Consider the following 19,595-nt stretch of genomic DNA (forward strand, 5'->3'; position numbering starts at 1 on the left):
ATACCAAAGTTGTTTGGGGCCCATTGAGAACATGATTTCTGCACGCCTATCCCAGGCATGTGGAAACAACGATAAAACTTCACATTCATATTCCAATTGAAGGAAAGCAAAGGGCATGAAACTACAAGTGAAAATAATTGGGTACACTTGATGGGATGAGCACTGGGTGTTATTGCTATATGTTGGCAAATTGAACTCCAATAAAAAGAAATTAAAAAAAGAAAGAAAACAATTGGGTACAATATGAACAGAGTGTGAAGCAACAAATAACCTGAAAGGAATTGGAAAACACAAATGCACAGAAACCATGAATTTACGAGATATGTCTCACTTCCAAACCTAAAGAGCTATGTCTAATATTCACCAGTAAATGTTCCACCAGACAAAGCTGTTTGCTTTTCACAAATCACTCGGTCATATCTGATCCCGAACAGATTGTAACAGCATCATTTGAACTTTAAAATCATTGCTGACCTGCTGTCTTGGCAATAAGCCACGGAGCTTACTTCCTGGACAGTATGCAACTCCAGAAATCCCTCATGATCCGCTACAAGCCCCTCAAACCAGCTCCACTGTCCTCTGATTGGTGATGCTTGACAGGATACATACTTTACTTTCACCTTGTGGTAACTTCTCTGGTGACACCTGAATGGGTCATTTGTGTACATGTTTGTCTTTTCCATACAGAAGCATCACTTCAGAGAATGAGGAAGCAGAGTAATTGTGTGCAGTGTGTACGAATCATGGTATCTAGAGATCAGACATGGGACTGTCAATAGACATGGACCTGGTAAGCTGGTGAAAGCCCCTGGGATTCCAGGTCTTTGGTCCAAGGTGGGCTGGGTGCCTGTGACCAGTAAGGGGAGGTATGGGCCCGTGATCCCTACATAGCTGCTCAGAGAGGACCCTTCACTCTGTGTATTGGGCCCTGTGCTCCTTGTTGGTGCTCAGCAGCTGTGTCCTCTCAGGCCTGGAGGAGTCCCCTAAGCAGACACTTGTATGTGGTCTCAGCAGGTGCATCCTCCAGGGCTCTCCCCAGAGGTGATGCAACTCCCAACCTCCACCGTGTGGTGTGAGCTGAGCTCCAGCACCAGGACACAGAGAAGGGCTGGGAAATCACTAAATGGACTTAATTTGCATGGATACCCCTCTTGTAGAAAAGAGTGGAGGACAAAAAAAGGTCTGGGGCAGCCCACCTGGTGTGGGGATGGTCATCATCACCTGTTCTCCTGTCTCCTGATATACTTCTCTCAGTGCACAGGTACAGACAAACAGGCCTCACATGCCAGGTCGCAGTTCCTAGGCTCCATCAGCCCCTCTGGCTCAGATGCTGGGAAGCTTTACCTTGGTCTCTGATCCATTACCCATCAGTGTCTGTGTTTGCAGGTCCTTGTCCCAGCCTGTATAGACCCAGTCACCCTCCCTTTCTGCATCTTTGGAACAACAGTCAGACTCACCTGTACCCTGAGCAGTGGCTCCAGTGTTGGCAGCTACTACATATACTGGTTCCAGGAGAAGCCATGGAGCAATCCCCGGTATCTCCTGTACTACTCAGGCTCAGATGAGCACCAGGGCTCTGGGATCCATAGCTGCTTCTCCTGATCCAATGATGCCTCAGCCAAGGCAGAGCTCCCTCATCTCTGGGCTGCAGCCTGAGGACTAGACTGACCTTCACTGTCTAATCAGAAACAATAATGCTTCTCACAGTGACACTGGCAATTTGGGACATGGGACAAAATCCTTCATCTGTTCAGATGCTTCTGAACTTTGAGTATACATTATAAAGCTTATTTTCCTCATTTATTATACCCAGATGCTTCTTCCATGAAAATTTATAACGTGTAAAATAAGTGGTATATCTAACATGTACTTAAAAGTACCACCTGGTTCATAATGAACCTATTCTCAATTATCTCTTCAAGTTCTATATGTCCTCAGAAATAAGAAAACAATAATAAAACAAAACACTTCAATGTGGTAACAGTCATGCTAGCTGGGTTTCCAAATGTCATAAAACTAGAGTCTGTGCTGCGAAGCTTTTTTCTCCTGAAATGAGGACAATGAGCCTTTCCTTGACTTTATCCCCCTCAGAGGTCCAGGACCATCTAAATAGGGGGTTCAGTCCTTCCCAGCATGGATTCAGCACCTCCAGGGCTCAGAACAGAGCCTACACTTTCCTCACAGGCTCCAGTGCTCAGAAGTGACCAAGGCTCACTGTGTCTTAGGCCTGAACACTGGTATGTGGGATGTTGTGTGAGGACACAGGTCGTAGGCAATTCCATTCTCAGAGCTGGATGGGATCCCTCGCTCAGCACCTGAGGCTTGGGTTGTGCACTTGAGGAGAAGGGGTCCGTAAAAGCAGGAATTTGGGGCCTATGGCCATGAACCCTTTTATGGGCTATGAGATTTGGGGGATGTTGCACCATTACTGGGAAAATGCTCAGCCTGCCTCAGTGAAGTTGGTTGATGTGGGTGCATGAATGAGCCTTTGCTATAGCTGCCACCAGGTTGATGGAGACTCCTGTGAGTGGGTGTCCTGAGCCCACAGGTACTGACTCTGTCTCCCTCTTCCCTTAGTCCCCATTGGAGCTTTTCCATAATCCAGGGCTGTAGGGGATGTGAATATCAAGAGTAAGAACTCTCCCATGTGTACATGTGTCACTGCCCTAAGGAATCTCTTGATGACCCCAGATCCAAGGTCATCTTCTCTTTCACAAGAGCAGTAGAAACACAGGGGTTACCATGGCAATGTTACCACAGCTCTCAGGCAGAGATCCTACATTGTGACCCAGAACAGCATTGAGAGACCAGCCAGGGATTCAAACCTAATTTTCCAGGCCCAGGTGTGTTGACAAAAACGTCTTTGACCACCTTGGGCTGCAGCCTGGGGAGAGATTGATCATCATTGCTATAGAGCTGCATACAATCAATATCACCCAGATAATTTCTGTTTCCCAGGGACATGTGATAACATCTACTCTTTACATCTTTTATTTTCTTCTATTTATTTATTCATGTGAGACACACAGTGAGAGAGGAGAGACACAGGCAGAGGGGGGAAGCAGGCTGCATGCAGAGAGACAAACATGTGCCTGGATTCCGGGTCTCCAGGGTCTCGCCCTGGGCTAAAGGTGGCGCTAAACCACTTGGGCTGCCCTACTATTCACCTCTTATTCCATCACTCTCCTGTCCCTGCCTTTAAGCAACACAGGCTCAGAATCTAGCTTTGAATGCTTTGTTACTCACTAGAAACAGAATTGTTTAAATTTAAATTCCAAACTTGTTTAAATTTAAAAGGTCAATGAAAATACCTCCTTTTGAAGATATTCATCTCCCAATGAAAAAATAGTTACATGGATTTCAGAAGCGATATGGCTCACATTATTGCCATGTTGGAATGAGAAGAAGGGCAGTTGTGCAACATGTGTGACCCAAGAGAACCAGTTGGCACACTGCCCAGCCCTGCCTGTCCACTGGTACCATCCTAGGGATTTAGTGAGAATTCCCTGAGTTCTTGTATTTGGTGATAATGATTTTCTCTCTTTTTTTTTCAGACTGGAACTTTGGGAGCTCCTGAATTCCAGGGTGCTGGGTCATGTTGTCCCAGTGAGAGATGTGAACAGACCCCTTATCAAAAATGTACACAGAGAACAATTGTACCTGTGTAAAGATTTCCCACATGATAAGTTACCGGGGGATTACACACCAAAACAGTGAGTTAGCACCAGACTCGCATCAGCATGGCTAAAATTAAATACCATGTCAGCATCAGATGGTGCCCAGGATATGGGGCAACAGGAACTCTCCTTCACTGCTGGGGGGAAGGCCAACTGTCCCAGCTGCTTGGGAACATACATGGGTAGTTTCTAAGAGAGCTAAATGAAATATTATTTATTTATTTATTTATTTATTTATTTATTTATTTATTTATTTATTTTCATTGTTCTTTAATTTGCCAACATATAGCATAACACTCAGTGCTCATCCAGTCAAGTGCCCCCCTCAGTGCGCGTCAACCAGTCACCCCCACCACCTGCCCACATCCCTTTCCATGGCCCCTTGTTCTGTTCCAGGAGCCAGGATTCTCTCCTGTTCTGTCTCCCTTTCTGATATTTCCCACTGATTTTTTCTCATTTCCCCCTTTATCTTTTTCACTATTTTTTATATTCCCCAAATGAATGAGACCATACACTGTTTGTCCTTCGGTGATTAACTTATTTCACTCAGCATAATACCCTCCAGTTCCATCCATGTCGAAGCAAATGGTGGGTATTTGTCATTTCTAATGGCTGAGGAATATTCCAATGCATACATAGACCACATCTCCTTTATCCATTCATCTTTCGATGGACACCGAGGCTCCTTCCACAGTTTGGTTATTGTGGACATTGCTGCTATAAACATGAGGGAGCAGGTGTCCCAGAATTTCACTGCATCTGTATCTTTGGGGTAAATCCCCAGCAGTGCAATTGCTGGGTCATAGGGCAGGTCTATTTTTAAATCTTTGAGGAACCTCCACACAGTTTTCCAGAGTGGCTGCACCAGTTCCCATTCCTACCAACAGTGTAAGAGGGTTCCCTTTTTCTGCATCCTCTCCAACATTAGTGGTTTCCTGCCTTGTTAATTTTCCCCATTCTCACTGGTGTGAGGTGGTATCTCATCATGGTTTTGATTTGTATTTCCCTGATGGTCAGTGATGCGGAGCATTTTCTCATGTGCTTGTTGGTCATGTCTATGTCTTCCTCTGTCAGATTTCTCTTCATGTCTTTTTCCCATTTCATGATTGGATTGTTTGTCTCTTTAGTGTTGAGTTTACTAAGTTCTTTTTAGATCTTGGAAACTAGCCCTTTATCTGATACGTCATTTGCAAATATCTTCTCCCATTCTGTAGGTTGTTTTTTAGTTTTGTTGATTGTTTCTTTTGCTTTGCAGAAGCTTCTTATCTTGATGAAGTCCCAATAGTTCATTTTGCTTTTGTTTATCTTGCCTTCATGGATGTTTCTTTCAAGAAGGTACTGTGACCAAGTTCGTGGTGAATAACTTTTTTTTTCTGGAGGGGGAATTTATTTTATTTTATTTTATTTTATTTTATTTTATTTTATTTTATTATTTTATTTTATTTTTTAATTTATTTTTATTGGTGTTCAATTTACTAACATACAGAATAACCCCCAGTGCCCGTCACCCATTCACTCCCACCCCCCACCCTCCTCCCCTTCTACCACCCCTAGTTCATTTCCCAGAGTTAGCAGTCTTTATGTTCTGTCTCCCTTTCTGATATTTCCCAGACATTTCTTCTCCCTTCCCTTATATTTCCTTTCACGATTATTTATATTCCCCAAATGAATGAGAACATATAATGTTTGTCCTTCTCCGATTGACTTACTTCACTCAGCATAATACCCTCCAGTTCCATCCATGATGAAGCAAATGGTGGGTATTTGTCATTTCTAATAGCTGAGTAATATTCCATTGTATACATCCATGAAGGCAAAAGAAACAAAGGCAAAAATGAACTATTGGGACTTCATCAAGATAAGAAGCTTTTGCACAGCAAAGGATACAGTCAACAAAACTAAAAGACAACCTACAGAATGGGAGAAGATATTTGCAAATGACATATCAGATAACGGGCTAGTTTCCAAGATCTATAAAGAACTTATTAAACTCAACACCAAAGAAACAAACAATACAATCATGAAATGAGAAAAGACGTGAAGACAAATCTCACAGAGGAAGACATAGACATGGTGAATAATTTTCTTAATGTATTGTTGTATCCTATTGGCTAATATCTTGTTGAGAATTTTTGCATCCATGTTCATCAGGGATATTGGTCTATAATTCTCCTTGTTGGTGGGGTCTTTGTCTGGTTTTGGAATTCAGGTGATGCTGGCCTCATAGAACGACTTTGGAAGTATTGCATCTATTTCTGTCTTTCCGAACAGCTTTAGTAGAATAGGTATGTTTTCTTCTTTAAACGTTTGATAGAATTCCCCTGGGAAACCATCTGGCCCTGGACTTTTGTGTCTTGGGAGGTTTTTTTTTTTTAAATATATTGTTTTGATTTTTTTTTAATTTTTATTTATTTGTGATAGTCACAGAGAGAGAGAGAGAATGAGGCAGAGACACAGGCAGAGGGAGAAGCAGGCTCCATGCACCGGGAGCCCGACATGGGATTCGATCCCGGGTCTCCAGGATCGCGCCCTGGGCCAAAGGCAGGCGCCAAACCGCTGCGCCACCCAGGGATCCCATCTTGGGAGGTTTTTAATGACTGCTTCAATTTCCTCCCTGGTTCTTGGCCTGTTCACATTTTCTATTTCTTCCTGTTCCATTATTGGTAGTCTGTGGTTTTCTAGAAATGCATCCATTTCTTCTAGATTGCCTAATTTATTGGTATATAGCTGCTCACAATAACTTTTTAAATTGTTTGTATTTCCTTGGTATTGGTGTGATCTCTCCTTTCTCATTCATGATTTTATTAATTTGAGTGTTTTCTCTCTTCTTTGTAATAAGCCTGACTAATGGTTTATCTATCTTATTAATTCTTTCAAAGAACCAACTCCTGGTTATGTTAATCCATTCCACAGTTTTGGTCTGTATTTCATTGAGTTCTGCTATAATCTTTATTAATTCTCCCCTTCTTCTGGATGTAGGATCTATCTGCTGTTTTTTCTCCAGCTTCCTTAGGTTCAAGGTTAGCTTTTGTATTTGAGTTCTTTCCAGTTTTTGAATGGATGATTGTATTCCGTTGTATTTCCCCCTCAGGACTGCTTTTGCTGTATCCCAAGTATATTGACATGGTTGTATCTTCATTCTCATCAGTTTCCATGAATGTTTTTAATTCTTCCCTAATTTCCTGGTTGACCCTTTCTTCTTGTAGCAGGATGGCCCTTAACCTCTACATGTTTGAAATCCTTTCAAACTTCTTGTGATTTGTTCTAGTTTCAAAGCATTATGGTCTGAAAATATGCAGGGGATGTTCTCAATGTTTGGTATTGGTTAAGATCTGATTTATGACCTATTATGTGGTCTATTCTGGAGAACGTTCCATGTGCACTTGAGAAGAATGTGTATTCACTTGCATTTGGATGTAAAGTTCTGTAAATATCTGTGAAGTCCATCTGGTCCAATGTATCATTTAAAGCTCTTGTTTCTTTGGAGATGTTGTGCTTAGTAGTAGATCTGTCGATAATAGAAAGCGTTGTGTTCAAGTCACCAAGTATAAGTGATTTATTATCTAAGTATGTCTTAACTTTGGTTATGAATTGATTGATATCCTTGGCTGCTCCCACATTCGGGGCATAAATATTCATGATTGTTAGGTCCTCTTGTTGGATAGATTCTTTAAGTATGATATCGTGTCCCTCTTCATCTGTAACTACAGTCTTTGGGATAAACTTTAATTTATCTGCTATAAAGATGGTACCCCTGTTTTCTTTTGAGGATCATTTGATTGGTAAATGGTTCTCCAACCTTTTATTTTCAGGCTGCAGGTGTCTTTATGTCTACAATGAGTGTCTTGTAGACAGCAATTAGATGGGTCTTGCTTTTTTATCCAGTCTGAAACCCTGCGCCTTTTGATGGGGTCATTAAGCCCATTCACGTTCAGAGTTACTATTGAAAGGTATGAATTTAGTGTCATCATGATACCTATTCAGTCCCTGTTTTTGTGGATTGTTTCCTTGAACTTCCTCTTTCTTTTTCAGTGTCCCCTTTAATATTTCTTACAGAGTTGGTTTGCTGGTCACATATTCTTTCAATTTCTGCCTATTTTGGAGGCTCTTTATCTCTCCTTCTAATCTGAATGAGAGCCTTGCTTGATAGAGTATTCTTGGCTGCATGTTCTTCTCATTTAGGACCCTGAATATATCCTGCTAGCCCTTTCTGGCCTGATAGGTCTCTGGAGATATCTCCACTTAACCTAATACTTCTCCCCATAAAGGTTAGGGGTTTCTTGTCTCTTGCTGCTTTAAGGATTTTCCCTTTACCTTTGCAATTTGCAAGTTTCCCTATTGAATTTTGAGGTGTTGAATTTTGATTTTATTTTTATGATATTAGGGTGGAATCTTTCTATCTCCTGGATCTGAATGCCTGTTTCCCTCCCAATGTTAGGGAAGTTCTCAGATACGTTTTGTTCAAAGACACCTTCTGCTCCTCTATCCTTTTCGTCGTCCCCTGGATCCCCAATTAAACGTAGATTTTTCTTTCTGAGGCTGTCGTTTATTTCACTTAACCTTTCCTCATGATCATTTAATTGTTTTGTCTTTTTTTTCTCAGCTTCCTTCCTTGCCATCAACTTGTCTTCTATGTCACTCACTCCTTCTTCGACGTCATTAACCCTTGTCATTAGGACCTCCAGTTTGGATTGCATCTCATTTAATTGATTTTTAATTTCAGCCTGATTAGATCAAAATTATGCAGTCATGTAGTCTCTTGAATCCTTTATGCTTTTTTTTCCAGAGCCACCAATAGTTTTATAATTGTGCTACTGAATTAGCTTTCTGACATTGAATTGTAATCCAAATTACAGAATTTTGATTACAATTTGTTGTCAATAAGTCAATTGGAAAAGAACAAATATTATATGGTCTTATTCATTTGGGCAATACAAAACTTAGTGAAAGGGAATAAAGGGAAAGGCGAGACAATGAGTGAAAATATTAGCGAGGGTGACAAAACATGAGAGATACCTAACTCTGGGAAATGAACAAGGGGTAGTGGAAGGGGATTTGGGAGGGAGTATGGGTGACTGGCTGATGGGCATTGAGGGGGGCACTTGGCGGGATGAGCACTGGGTGTTATGCTATATGTTGGCAAATTGAACCGCAACAAACAAATTTAAAAGGAACAAATTGTGATTCATCATATAGGCAAGAGAAAAACCAAGAACCATATGATCCTCTCATTAGATGCAGAGAAAGCATTTGACAAAATACAGCATCAATTCCTGATCAAAACTCTTCAGAGTGCAGGGATAAAGGGAACATTCCTCAACATCTTAAAAGCCATCAATGAAAAGCCCACAGCAAATATAATTCTCAAGGGGAAAGCACTGAGAGCCTTTCCCCTAAGATCAGGAACAAGACAGGGATGTCCACTCTCACCACTGCTATTCAACATAGTACTTGAAGACCTAGCCTCAGCAATCAGACAACAAAAAGACATTAAAGGCATTGAAATTGGCAAAGAAGAAATCAAACTCTCCCTCTTCGCCGATGACATGATACTCTACATAGAAAACCCAAAAGCCTCTACCCCAAGATTGATAGAAGTCATACAGCAATTTGGTAGCGTGGCAGGATACAAAATCAATGCCCAGAAATCAATGGCATTTCTAGACACTAACAATGAGACTGAAGAAAGAGAAATTAAGGAGTCAATCCCATTTACAATTGCACCCAAAAGCCTAAGATACCTAGGAATAAACCTTACCAAAGACGTAAAGGATCTATACCCTATAAACTATAGAACACTTCTGAAAGAAATTGAGGAAGACACAAAGAGATGGAAAAATATTCCATGCTCATGGATTGGCAGAATTAATATTGTGAAAGTGTCTCTGTTACCCAGAGAGATTTACACGTTTAATGCAATCCCTATCAAAATACCATGGACTTTCTTCAGAGAGTTAGAAGCAAATTATTTTAAGATTTGTGTGGAATCAGAAAAGACCCCGAATAGCCAGGGGAATTTTACAAAAGAAAACTATATCTGGGGGAATCACAATGACAGATTTCAGGTTGTACTACAAAGCTGTAGTCATCAAGACAGTGTGGTACTGGCACAAAAACAGACACATAGATCAGTGGAACAGAATAGAGAACCCAGAAGTGGACCCTGAACTTTATGGTCAACTAATATTCGATAAAGGATGAAAGACTATCCACTGGAAGAAAGACAGTCTCTTCAATAGATGGAGCCTCAGTGTCCATCAAAAGATGAAGGGATAAAGAAGGTGTGGTTTATGTATACAATGGAATATTACTCAGCCATTAGAAATGACAAATATCCACCATTTGCTTCAACGTGGATGGAACTGGAGGGTATTATGCTGAGTGAAGTAAGTCAATCGGAGAAGGACAAACATTATATGTTCTCATTCATTTGGGGAATATAAATAATAGTGAAAGGGAATATAAGGGAAGGGAGAAGAAATGTGTGGGAAATATCAGAGAGTGAGACAGAACATAAAGACTCCGAACTCTGGGAAACGAACTACGGGTGGTGGAAGGGGAGAAGGGCGGGGGGTGGGAGTGAATAGGTGACAGGCACTGGGGGTTATTCTGTATGTTACTAAATTGAACACCAATAAAAAATAAATTAAAAAAAAGAAATGTGTGGGAAATATCAGAAAGGGAGACAGAACATAAAGACTCCGAACTCTGGGAAATGAACTAGGGGTGCTGGTAGGGGGAGGAGGGCTGAGGGTGGGGGTGAATGTGTGACAGGCACTGAGGGGGCACTTGACAGGATGAGCACTGGGTATTATTCTGTATGGTGGCATATTGATCACCAATACAAAATAAATTTATTATTAAGAAAAACCCTATTATCATTGGGTAAAGTAAATGGCACATTTTTGTTTAACCTTCAGCATAACAACTGAAAGGCCAGTGACTCCCACATGAGATTCTAGAAAAATCTGAAGGACACATAGTGCCATGCTGGATGCCACTTGCCAGGGGACAGTTTACTGGCTTTTGTTAGTTACCCTGTTTGAATGTCCTGTAAGGGTTCTTCAGGACATCAGAATAAAATGAACATATTCTAGGATTGAAAATGCTCCATGATTCAAAGATCACAGTTTGGTAAAAATTTGCAAGATATGTAATAGAGCACATCCTTAGATTCAGATAGACTTTGTGATATAAGAAAGTGATTTAATCATATAGACTCAACATTTACTAGTGAATAATATATCTTTTTTCTCTATAGTCATAGGTTTCTCTGAGTAAAGTGGGTGTTTGTGCATAACTGTGTCATATATTTCTTGTTGGGATTTTGTGCCAGGTTTTATCATTTGCTCCTTTTGTTATATCCCCACCTTAATTTCTCATTGGGTATTTTCTATATCCTGGCAAGACCAGTATTTATTTTAAATTCCTACTCAGATATTTTGACTACCTTGGTTATGCCTGAACAGAAATTTGCATTTCCTCAAAGTCACATGCAAATATACCTGTATGAACTCAGGAGTATCCCCAGATTTCATGTTGGAACTTTCTTTCTTTTAAGATTTCATTTATTTATAAAAGTCAGAGGGAGAGAGAGAGAGAGAGAGAGAGAGAGAGGCAGAGACACAGGCAGAGAGAGAAGCAGGCTCCATGCAGGGATCCTGATGTGGGACTGGGTCCTGGGACTGCAAGATCACACCCTGAGCCGAAGCCAGACACTCATCTGATGAGCCACCCAGGCATCCCTTGTTGGAACTTTCGTAAGGAATCCAGGATCTTCAGTAAGAATCCAATATCTTCAGAATATAATGCAGTAGTAAACATGTTTCTCCTAGGCATGCTTTCCTTATCTCCCTTTGATTTTCTCAGATCCAGTTCAGGATTCTTTGCAACATTTAGTTCTGAAGTCTCCTTAAGCATCTCTCACTGTGACACTTTTTCAGACTCTTCTTGATTTGGTGACTTTGTCCACACTTTATGAGGGGAGATTATTCCTAACATCCCACAGTGCTAACTGCATGCACCTGTTACTTGAAAGCTCTATACTGGGATGTGTCCCTTCTTCCACCATTTATTCATTTCTTCAAACAGTTAACAATAAGGATCATGGACAGCTATTTTAGACTTTGAAATTCTGTCTGTGACCAAGGTGGTTGTTAACATACGGGCTATGGTTGTGTCCTCAGTCACACAAGAGTCAGATTTTATGGCATGAGATGGGGGTATGAGCCTGACTGTCTTGGCGCCATTTTCAATTGAGACATCTTATTGTGAGATCTTAGAAATTACAGTCAAGACTACCCCTGGTTCCTGGCTCCTGAATCCATCATCAATTCTTAAGTGACAAGAGCACTGGGAGCATCTTTGTTTGAATGAAGGCTACTCTGTGTGGGCTCCTGGGTGGCTCCCTAGAGAGATGGGGCTGGTCCCTAGAGAGATCAAGCCCTGGTATGAGGCTGGGAAAATACACCTGTGTAGCCTCATCCTTGAGAAAGAGGGAATGAGATCCAAGAGGGTAGGCACATCCATTCCAGGAGCGTGATACATCCCAACTTCACAGGCAGAGAAGCTACTACACATAAGTCACTCCCAGATTTAGCCCTAGGTGTCTCTCCACCTGGCTGTTCACCTATCTCATTTATCAGATCCTTTAATGGACTGGCAAACAGAAGAAAGAGTTTCCCAGAGTTCTGTGAGCTGCTCTACGAAGTTAATCAAATCTGAGGAGGGAATCATGAGAACTCCTGATTCCTACCCAAGTTGGACAGAAGGTAAGCTATTCCTTCCTGTTGGGATCAAAGTAGGTAGCCAGTGTCCAGGGACTGAGCTCTGATCCTGTGCATGTGACACAATCTCTGGACAGAGAAATTAAGTGCTGCATTGACATACATTGTAGAACACCCAGTAGGTACCACATCCCACAGAATTGCTGGTTTTGGAGAAAAGAAGAAAAAAAGAGAAAACAAAACAAACCTAAAAAACTGTAGGATTTAAGACAATAGTATGAAGCAAATGGTGGGTATTTGTCATTTCTAATGGCTGAGTAATATTCCATTGTATACATAAAGAGAGAAGAAATGTGTGGGAAATATCAGAAAGGGAGACAGAACATAAAGACTCCTAACTATGGGAAACGAACTAGGGGTGGTGGAAGGGGAGGAGGGCTGCGGATGGGGGTGAATGGGTGACAGGCACTGAGGGGGGCACTTGACAGGATGAGCACTGGGTGTTATTCTGTATGTTGGTAAATTGAACACCAATAAAAAATACATTTATTATTTAAAAAAAGACAATAGTATGATATGTGAAACATGTAGTGTGTGTAGTAAAGGAAAGACAAGAGGAGGAAGTCCGAGATTTTTGTTTTTAAAGTCTTCGTTGGGATTCCTGGGTGGCTCGGTGGATGAGCATCTGCCTTTGTCTCAGGGCATGATCCTTGGGCCCTTGGATCCAGTCCCACATCGTGCTCCCTGCAGGGACACTGCTTCTCCCTCTTCCTGTACCCTTCCTCTCTTTTCGTGTTACTCAGGGTGCAGGTGAATCTGGCTTTAGTGCCTGGAGACACAGAGACGGGGGTGGCTGGGTAGCAGAGGCTGGGACAGGGTACCTACAAACACGGACATGCATGAGTGACAGAGCATTTTGCCAGAAGCTTCTCAGTTGTGGGGGCTGTTAACATCTTGGAAGCTCCCCCAGAAGTCAGATTTTGTCTCTACCTGACCAAAGAGACAGGAACAGGAGGACAGGTATCTACCCCATGTTGCTGAAGACCCTGCCACCACAGTGGGACTGGCCTGTCCCAGGAGTGTCATATCTCACTGCTGACCCAGAGAAATGAAAGTGCTTTTTATGCAACTTTGCACCTTCTGCCCGACTCTCAGACTCTACTTGATTAGTGATTCAGGATCAGAGGTAGGACCTGAGGACAAAAAGGCTGAGAACAGGCTCTGTTCAGAGTGGGAAACAGGGATGGGTGGAGGAAGCAGCTGTGGGAACCCCACAGGACACTGCCCAGGAGTCTCTGCCAGGCCCTGAGGGCACCAGGGTGCTGGGGTCTCAGCCTCTGCGCAGCCCTGAAGTCCAGGGCCTCCCCCAGCTGGGAGGGTCTCCCTGCTGAACCCAGGAGATGCACAGTGCCACCTGCTGGTTACCTGTCCCACTCAGGGTCCTCAGTGTCCTGAGGTTAACATCCAGAGTTGTGTCACCAGCACTCACCTGTGACATGAAAGACTGTATGAAGCAGCATGTGGGGTCTGATGCAAGGAACATGGATACACTGTCTGTGGCTGAGAGATTCCCACATGGAGGGAACAGTCATCCAGCTATAATCACTCCTGTGACTGTGGGAATGTCTACAAAATAAAAGTCATGCAAAAGACTAAGCCTATCCCACCTGTGGGACATTTCCGGAGCTCCTCAGAGGAGTGCCTTTCAAGTTCATCTCAAGAGAGGAGTAACCGTGTCCTGCACAAAGAGTCATAGAAGAGAAAATCAAAGCAGAGCATAAGGATCCTCAAACCAGGATGGAAGGCAGTGATTTCACAGAAACACCAGCACCTGGTGACATTTGGGTCACCTCCCTGGTGAGATCCCCTCATTTGGGGATCTCCTCCCTGGATGGGTGGGCAGAGAGGACAGGGCAAGACTGAAGATATCAAGTTGTCAGGGCAGAGCAACTGAGGCAGGGACACAGCAGGTGGGGATGCAAGCAGCTGTGCTCCCAGGGGCCTTTCAGGCCTGTGCAGCAGGAGGAAGGCAGTGAGAGAAGGAGGAAGAGGATTGTGTGAACCAGGGTCTCTACTATGACAGGCCCCTGAGAGGGTGCTGCTGTCAGTGCAGGGGAGCCTCAGGTAGGGAGAGGATTCTCTGTTCATGAAGGAGTAGAAGATTTGGGGAAGGAGCACAAACACTGAATTCCTAGCTCAGAAATGGGGCCCCCAGACCTTGAGCAGCAGGAGCAAGGCCCATGGCCTGATGCTGGTGTGCAGGCCTGGTGAGCAGGCCCCAGGGTGGGTGTGACCGGGAAGGGGGGACAGGAGCCTGGAACAGACCCAGAGCCTCCTCCCTGGGTGCAGCAGGGGGATAGGAGTCCTGGAGGCAGTGTCCCTGGAACCCCACAGGAATGTGCAGGCAAGGCTGAGGGGAGTGAGCATTTGTTAGGGGGATGTTTGCAGACCTTCACACCCCAGGGGGAGGAGAATTCAGGGAGGAGCATGAGTTGAATGTCCAAGATCAGGCTGCAGTACCTGGGACAGTGGGCACAATGAAGTGGGGGTGGAGATGAACCCTAACTCTGCACCCACCTGCACATCCCCAGGACCTCAAGCACAGGGAGGCAGAGCTGGGGGCTCTCTCTCATCCCTTCTGCAACTGGGAGGAGGAGAATATATCCTGGTCAACAATTCCGCCCCAAATTCCTCTCCCTGATTTTGGTCATGGAGGGGCCCTGGAGGATCCTCCTGAGCTGTGGGGGCCTGGAGCTGACAGCAGGTGGGCCCTGGACCTAGACACACGCAGGAACTGCCTTCTAGGGCCAGCACCCCATGGACTCCAGGGGAAGAGCCCCAGTCCCCTGCTGCCCCAGCCTGGGTACCCCCTGACTGATGAGGGGACAGGAACCCAGAGCAGAGCCCCCTGCCTCCAGTGCTCTGGGTCCTGACCCCTTCTGCATGGAAGACAGGCCATAACCAAGTCACACCCAGCCTTCCTGAGGCTGCACCTCATGAACCCAAATGGCTCAGAGTCACCTGCTGTGGCTCCTCCCTGGGGACTGTCTCCAACTGTCCCCACTGCTCCACTGCTTCTCCAGGATCAGAGTGAGGCTCAGGGTCAGCACGATCCCCAGGGCAGGGAGCACATGGACAAGGACATCAGGGATGCTGCCCCCATGGACTCCACTATGGGTCCCTGAAGCCTGGTCTCTCTCTCTGTGTCTCACCCCAGCTCCTTCTCTGTCAGCGGAGCCTCTGTCCACACTCCTGGTGGGGAGGCCACAGGCTCGCTCTGTCTCTACGATCTCCTCTGTCTGTGGCCCCAGGTGTGTGCTATAATTACAGGTTTATAGATGACCAAGCTCTATTTTTCAAAGTTTCCTGTGTTGCAGCTGAAGGACCTCTTGCAGTCATCACCAGATCCACAAGGGCAGATCCGACCTTGACATTGGTTATGGAGAGGCTGAGACCCTCACTACACAAGACCTTCTGTTCCTGAAGGGACAACGCTGGATCCCACCCTCTGTGACCACGGAGGTCGTGGTTCAATTCCAGGCACGGCTCTGACACATCACAATGCCTGACCCCCCCCGCCCTGGGGACACACTCTGACATCTGGACTAAGGGGCTCATGTGAAGTTTCTTTGCTCCCTTTTCTAACTGCCTGTTCAAACTCCCTCAGAACCCCTCCCTCCTGTCCTCCCCCTTTCAAGGACAGGGGGTCACACCTCCTTGAGCAGTGGATGGGATGATGTCACCCTGTCAGCTCCATCATGGATCCCAGACTCCTAGATGACCTTCTCTGTCTGTACAAAGGTGCTGTCGCTCTGGGGTAGAGTTTACTGAGCTGTGACAACACAGCAGTGGTGTGGCCGCCCTCAATGGGCCCTGTAGGAGAGTGACATCACCAGGAATGCAGTCACCTCACACACTCACCCTCCTCCTTCCTCCCCCTGCTGTCAATACCTGGCCTCCTTAGGACCTCTAGATTCCCACCTCTTCCAAAATACATTGAGATTCCAATGATGTGGAGTGTAGCCTGTGGTATGTTCTTCCAAAGAAATGTGCAGTTAATACTTATGCATATTTTAGGACTTGAGAACTTATTTTCTTTAAATATTGACTAATATCACCCTCTATTAATATACATCATGTTTGAGGACATCTTCATTACATCAAGTCTGATCATTTTATAAACAGCTGGTATAAAAATCAGTGTGTAAATTTTTTTATTGCTTTCAGGGTTGCTGATTATGCATAAAGTTTCCATAAACAAGCACATGGTGGTTTTTCTCTGGAAAGCTTTTTTTTATACCTTTTATAATTTTGATTGTGGCATTGATTTATGTGATCCATGCAATCAACAAATAATAAGGAAAACTAGTCATTTGGTTGAAGCTAAGGCAATAATGATCCCAGCTGCAAAAAGATGTGACATGTGCATCAGCAGAACAGGGATGGGGCTGAAGGACCATGATAGCTTCATGACCTAAGGGTGTTTCATTTACTGAGAAATCAGAAGATGAAAAGTGAATGTACACTAGCCTAAAAGAACCTGTCCCTGATCCTGAGGACAAAACTGTCTCTTTCATTTGACACCTTCTGTGTACAATGGGCTACTCTGAGTGACTCTGAGGTCAGAGACGTGAAGGAGTCTCCATTCCCAGGAGGGTCCCCCAGATGCACCTGGGCCTAGGGTATCAACTGAAGAATGAGCAGAAACCCAGGGGGAGCCTAAGCAGGCAGCTGCTGGGGTGCTCACTCACTTTGCAGATGGGTAAGTGGGTCTTTGTCTCACTTCCCCACAGACCTGGAGCACTGTGAGAGCACTGAGACTGCTGTCCCAGGATGAGCAGTAATAATCAGCCTCATCCTCAGCCTGGAACCCAGAGATTGTCAGAGTGTCTGTGCTGCCTGACCTGGAGCCAGAGAATTGATTGGGGACCCCTGAGGGTTGGTTACTACTACCATATATGAGGGTTCTTGGGCGTGTTCCCAGGAGCTGTTGGTACCAGATCACATAACCTCTACCGACGTTGGAGCTGCTTCCAGTGCAGGAGATGGTGACCCTCTGGCCCAGGGACCTGAACACTGAGGGAGGCTGAGTCAGCACAGACTGGGCCCAGAACCCTGCAAGAGGCAGAGACACAGAGAGGGTGATGCTGGATACAAGAGGAAGATGCAGGACCCCACATGCCCTCCAAGAGCCCCTCCTCTGTCCCACATCCAGTCACCTGTGCAGTGAGCCAGGAGGGTGAGGAGGAGAGGGGACCAGCCCATGGTGGAGGTCATCACTGATCCTGTCTTCAGTGGCCCCTCAGCTGAGCAGAGCCTCCCCTCGTCTCTCCCTTCCCCTCTTCATCCTCTGAGAGAGGGAGGGGCCCTCCCATGCAAATGAGACCCCAGATCTCTGACCCCTCCCTGGCCCTGGGTCAGGTCCCTCTGCTGAGGATGTCAGGGGGGTAAGTAGGGGAGGGGCTATGTGGGGCTGGGGTGTGGTTAGGGAGGTCCCAACTGTGAGACCTGAGAAGAGGCCACAGTCAGTGCTAGGTGGTGTTCCCAGCTCTGATCAAGCCTGACACCTCATAAATATGCCTCAATCACCTTCTGGCATCCTGACACCACCTCACCCTGCATGACCTGGGGATCAGTTGGCCATAGGACTCAGGTCCTGTCCCCAGATCTCTACCCACTCTCCTCCTATGATCAGGACATGTGTCCACGCACATGGTCTCCCACCTTGCAGCATAGATTTTAGGCTACACTCTCATTTCTCTGTGTGAGGGACGCCTGGGTGGCTCACTGGTTAAGCGTCCGTCTTTGTCTCAGGTCATGATCCTGGAGTCCTGGGATCAAGTCCCACAACCGGCTTCCTGCAAGGGAGCCTGCTGCTCCATCTCCCTATTTCTCTGCACTTGTAGTTGGATGAATGTTCTTTTTTAGAAATCCTTCCCAAATACACTGATTAAGTCTCACTGACGATGTCACTGTGAAGATGTAGGTGGAATCACTAGGACATTGTTTTCAGATCTGTGTGGACTGCATGGAGAATAACGATGGAAGTTGCAGTTAAAACCCCAGTGCAGTTGCACCTGGTGGCTCAGTGATTGAGCATCTGCCAATGGCTCAGGTCATGATTCTAGGGTCTTGGGATCGAGACCTACATCAGGTTCCCTGAGGGGACCGTGCTTCACCCTCTGACTGTGTCTCTGCCTCTCTCTCTCTATGTGTCTAATGAATAAGTAAATAAAATGTTTTTTAAAAAAGGAATGACTTTGGCTTTCATTTAAATAGACATTTAAAAACATTTTATAAAATCATTTGTCTCTTTTTTTAACCTTATGATTATATCATGCGTCTGATCGTGCAGGTAGGAAAGCCTGAAGTAGTGCCCATGAGCCCCCATGAGGACCCAGTTGTATGAACTTTACAGCCATCTGAATGGGGAATTCGCAAATATAGACCAGCTTCTATGATGAGCAATTCAGGGTCCAACTACAATCTGGGGTGGGCACAGCTGGGGCCTGGGTCCAGCATGTCAGGACAGAGCAATTACTCATTCAGCCATGCATGAGTAGGAGAATAATGTTCTTTTTGTTTGTTTGTTTGTTTGTTTATTTATTGGAGTTCGATTTGCCAACATATACACCCAGTGCTCATCCCAACAAGTGCCCCCCTCAGTGCCTATCACCCAATCACCCCTATCCCCCACCCACCTCCCTTTCCACTACCCCTTGTTCATATCCCAGAGTTAGGAGTCTCTCATGTTTTGTCATCCTCACTGATATTTTCACTCATTTTCTCTCCTTTCCCTTTATTGCCTTTCACTAATTTTTATATTCCCTAAATGAATGAGACCATATAATATTTGTCCTTCTCTGATTGAATTATTTCACTCAACATAATGAAGATCTATTGGCAAAAGCCACCTGGACCCAGAGTTTCTATCATAGGTCACCTGTGAGTGGTGGAGAGTGGAGATGAAGGAACCATGTCCCTGAGGTCACAGACTCTGTGGTCCTGACTTGGAAAGATTATTTAGCAGAGGTCCAGCCTAGCTTACGTGTCCCTGTTGAGACTCAGGGAGTGACAGCCCAGCCCTGAGAGCATAGGGAGTGTGAGTCCCACATCCCCAGGGGCCTTGATCTCCGGTGGAGCAGCCCTGAGCCTGGGGTCCCAGAATCAACGTACTGATCAGCCTCAGGTG

At 44.9% G+C, this 19,595-nt stretch overlaps 1 long non-coding RNA gene and 1 gene segment (V, D, J or C); both read right to left on the reverse strand.

Annotated features, from left to right (window-relative positions):
• Nucleotides 1-12,932: 12,932 nt before the first annotated feature.
• On the reverse strand, nucleotides 12,933-15,930 carry LOC112676888 (uncharacterized). Its single transcript, XR_003146750.3, has 3 exons — nucleotides 15,425-15,930; nucleotides 13,893-14,029; nucleotides 12,933-13,284 (listed from the first exon to the last, which is right to left on the reverse strand). It is a non-coding gene; the product is annotated as an uncharacterized LOC112676888 (long non-coding RNA).
• Nucleotides 15,931-17,135: 1,205 nt separating this feature from the next.
• On the reverse strand, nucleotides 17,136-17,827 carry LOC112676874 (probable non-functional immunoglobulin lambda variable 1-50). The segment is given in 2 exon segments: nucleotides 17,136-17,518; nucleotides 17,623-17,827. Coding segments are annotated over 2 exon segments (426 nt in total).
• Nucleotides 17,828-19,595: the final 1,768 nt, after the last annotated feature.

This window comes from Canis lupus, chromosome 26 (assembly GCF_003254725.2).
Source record: "Canis lupus dingo isolate Sandy chromosome 26, ASM325472v2, whole genome shotgun sequence".
Lineage (NCBI taxonomy): Eukaryota > Metazoa > Chordata > Mammalia > Carnivora > Canidae > Canis > Canis lupus.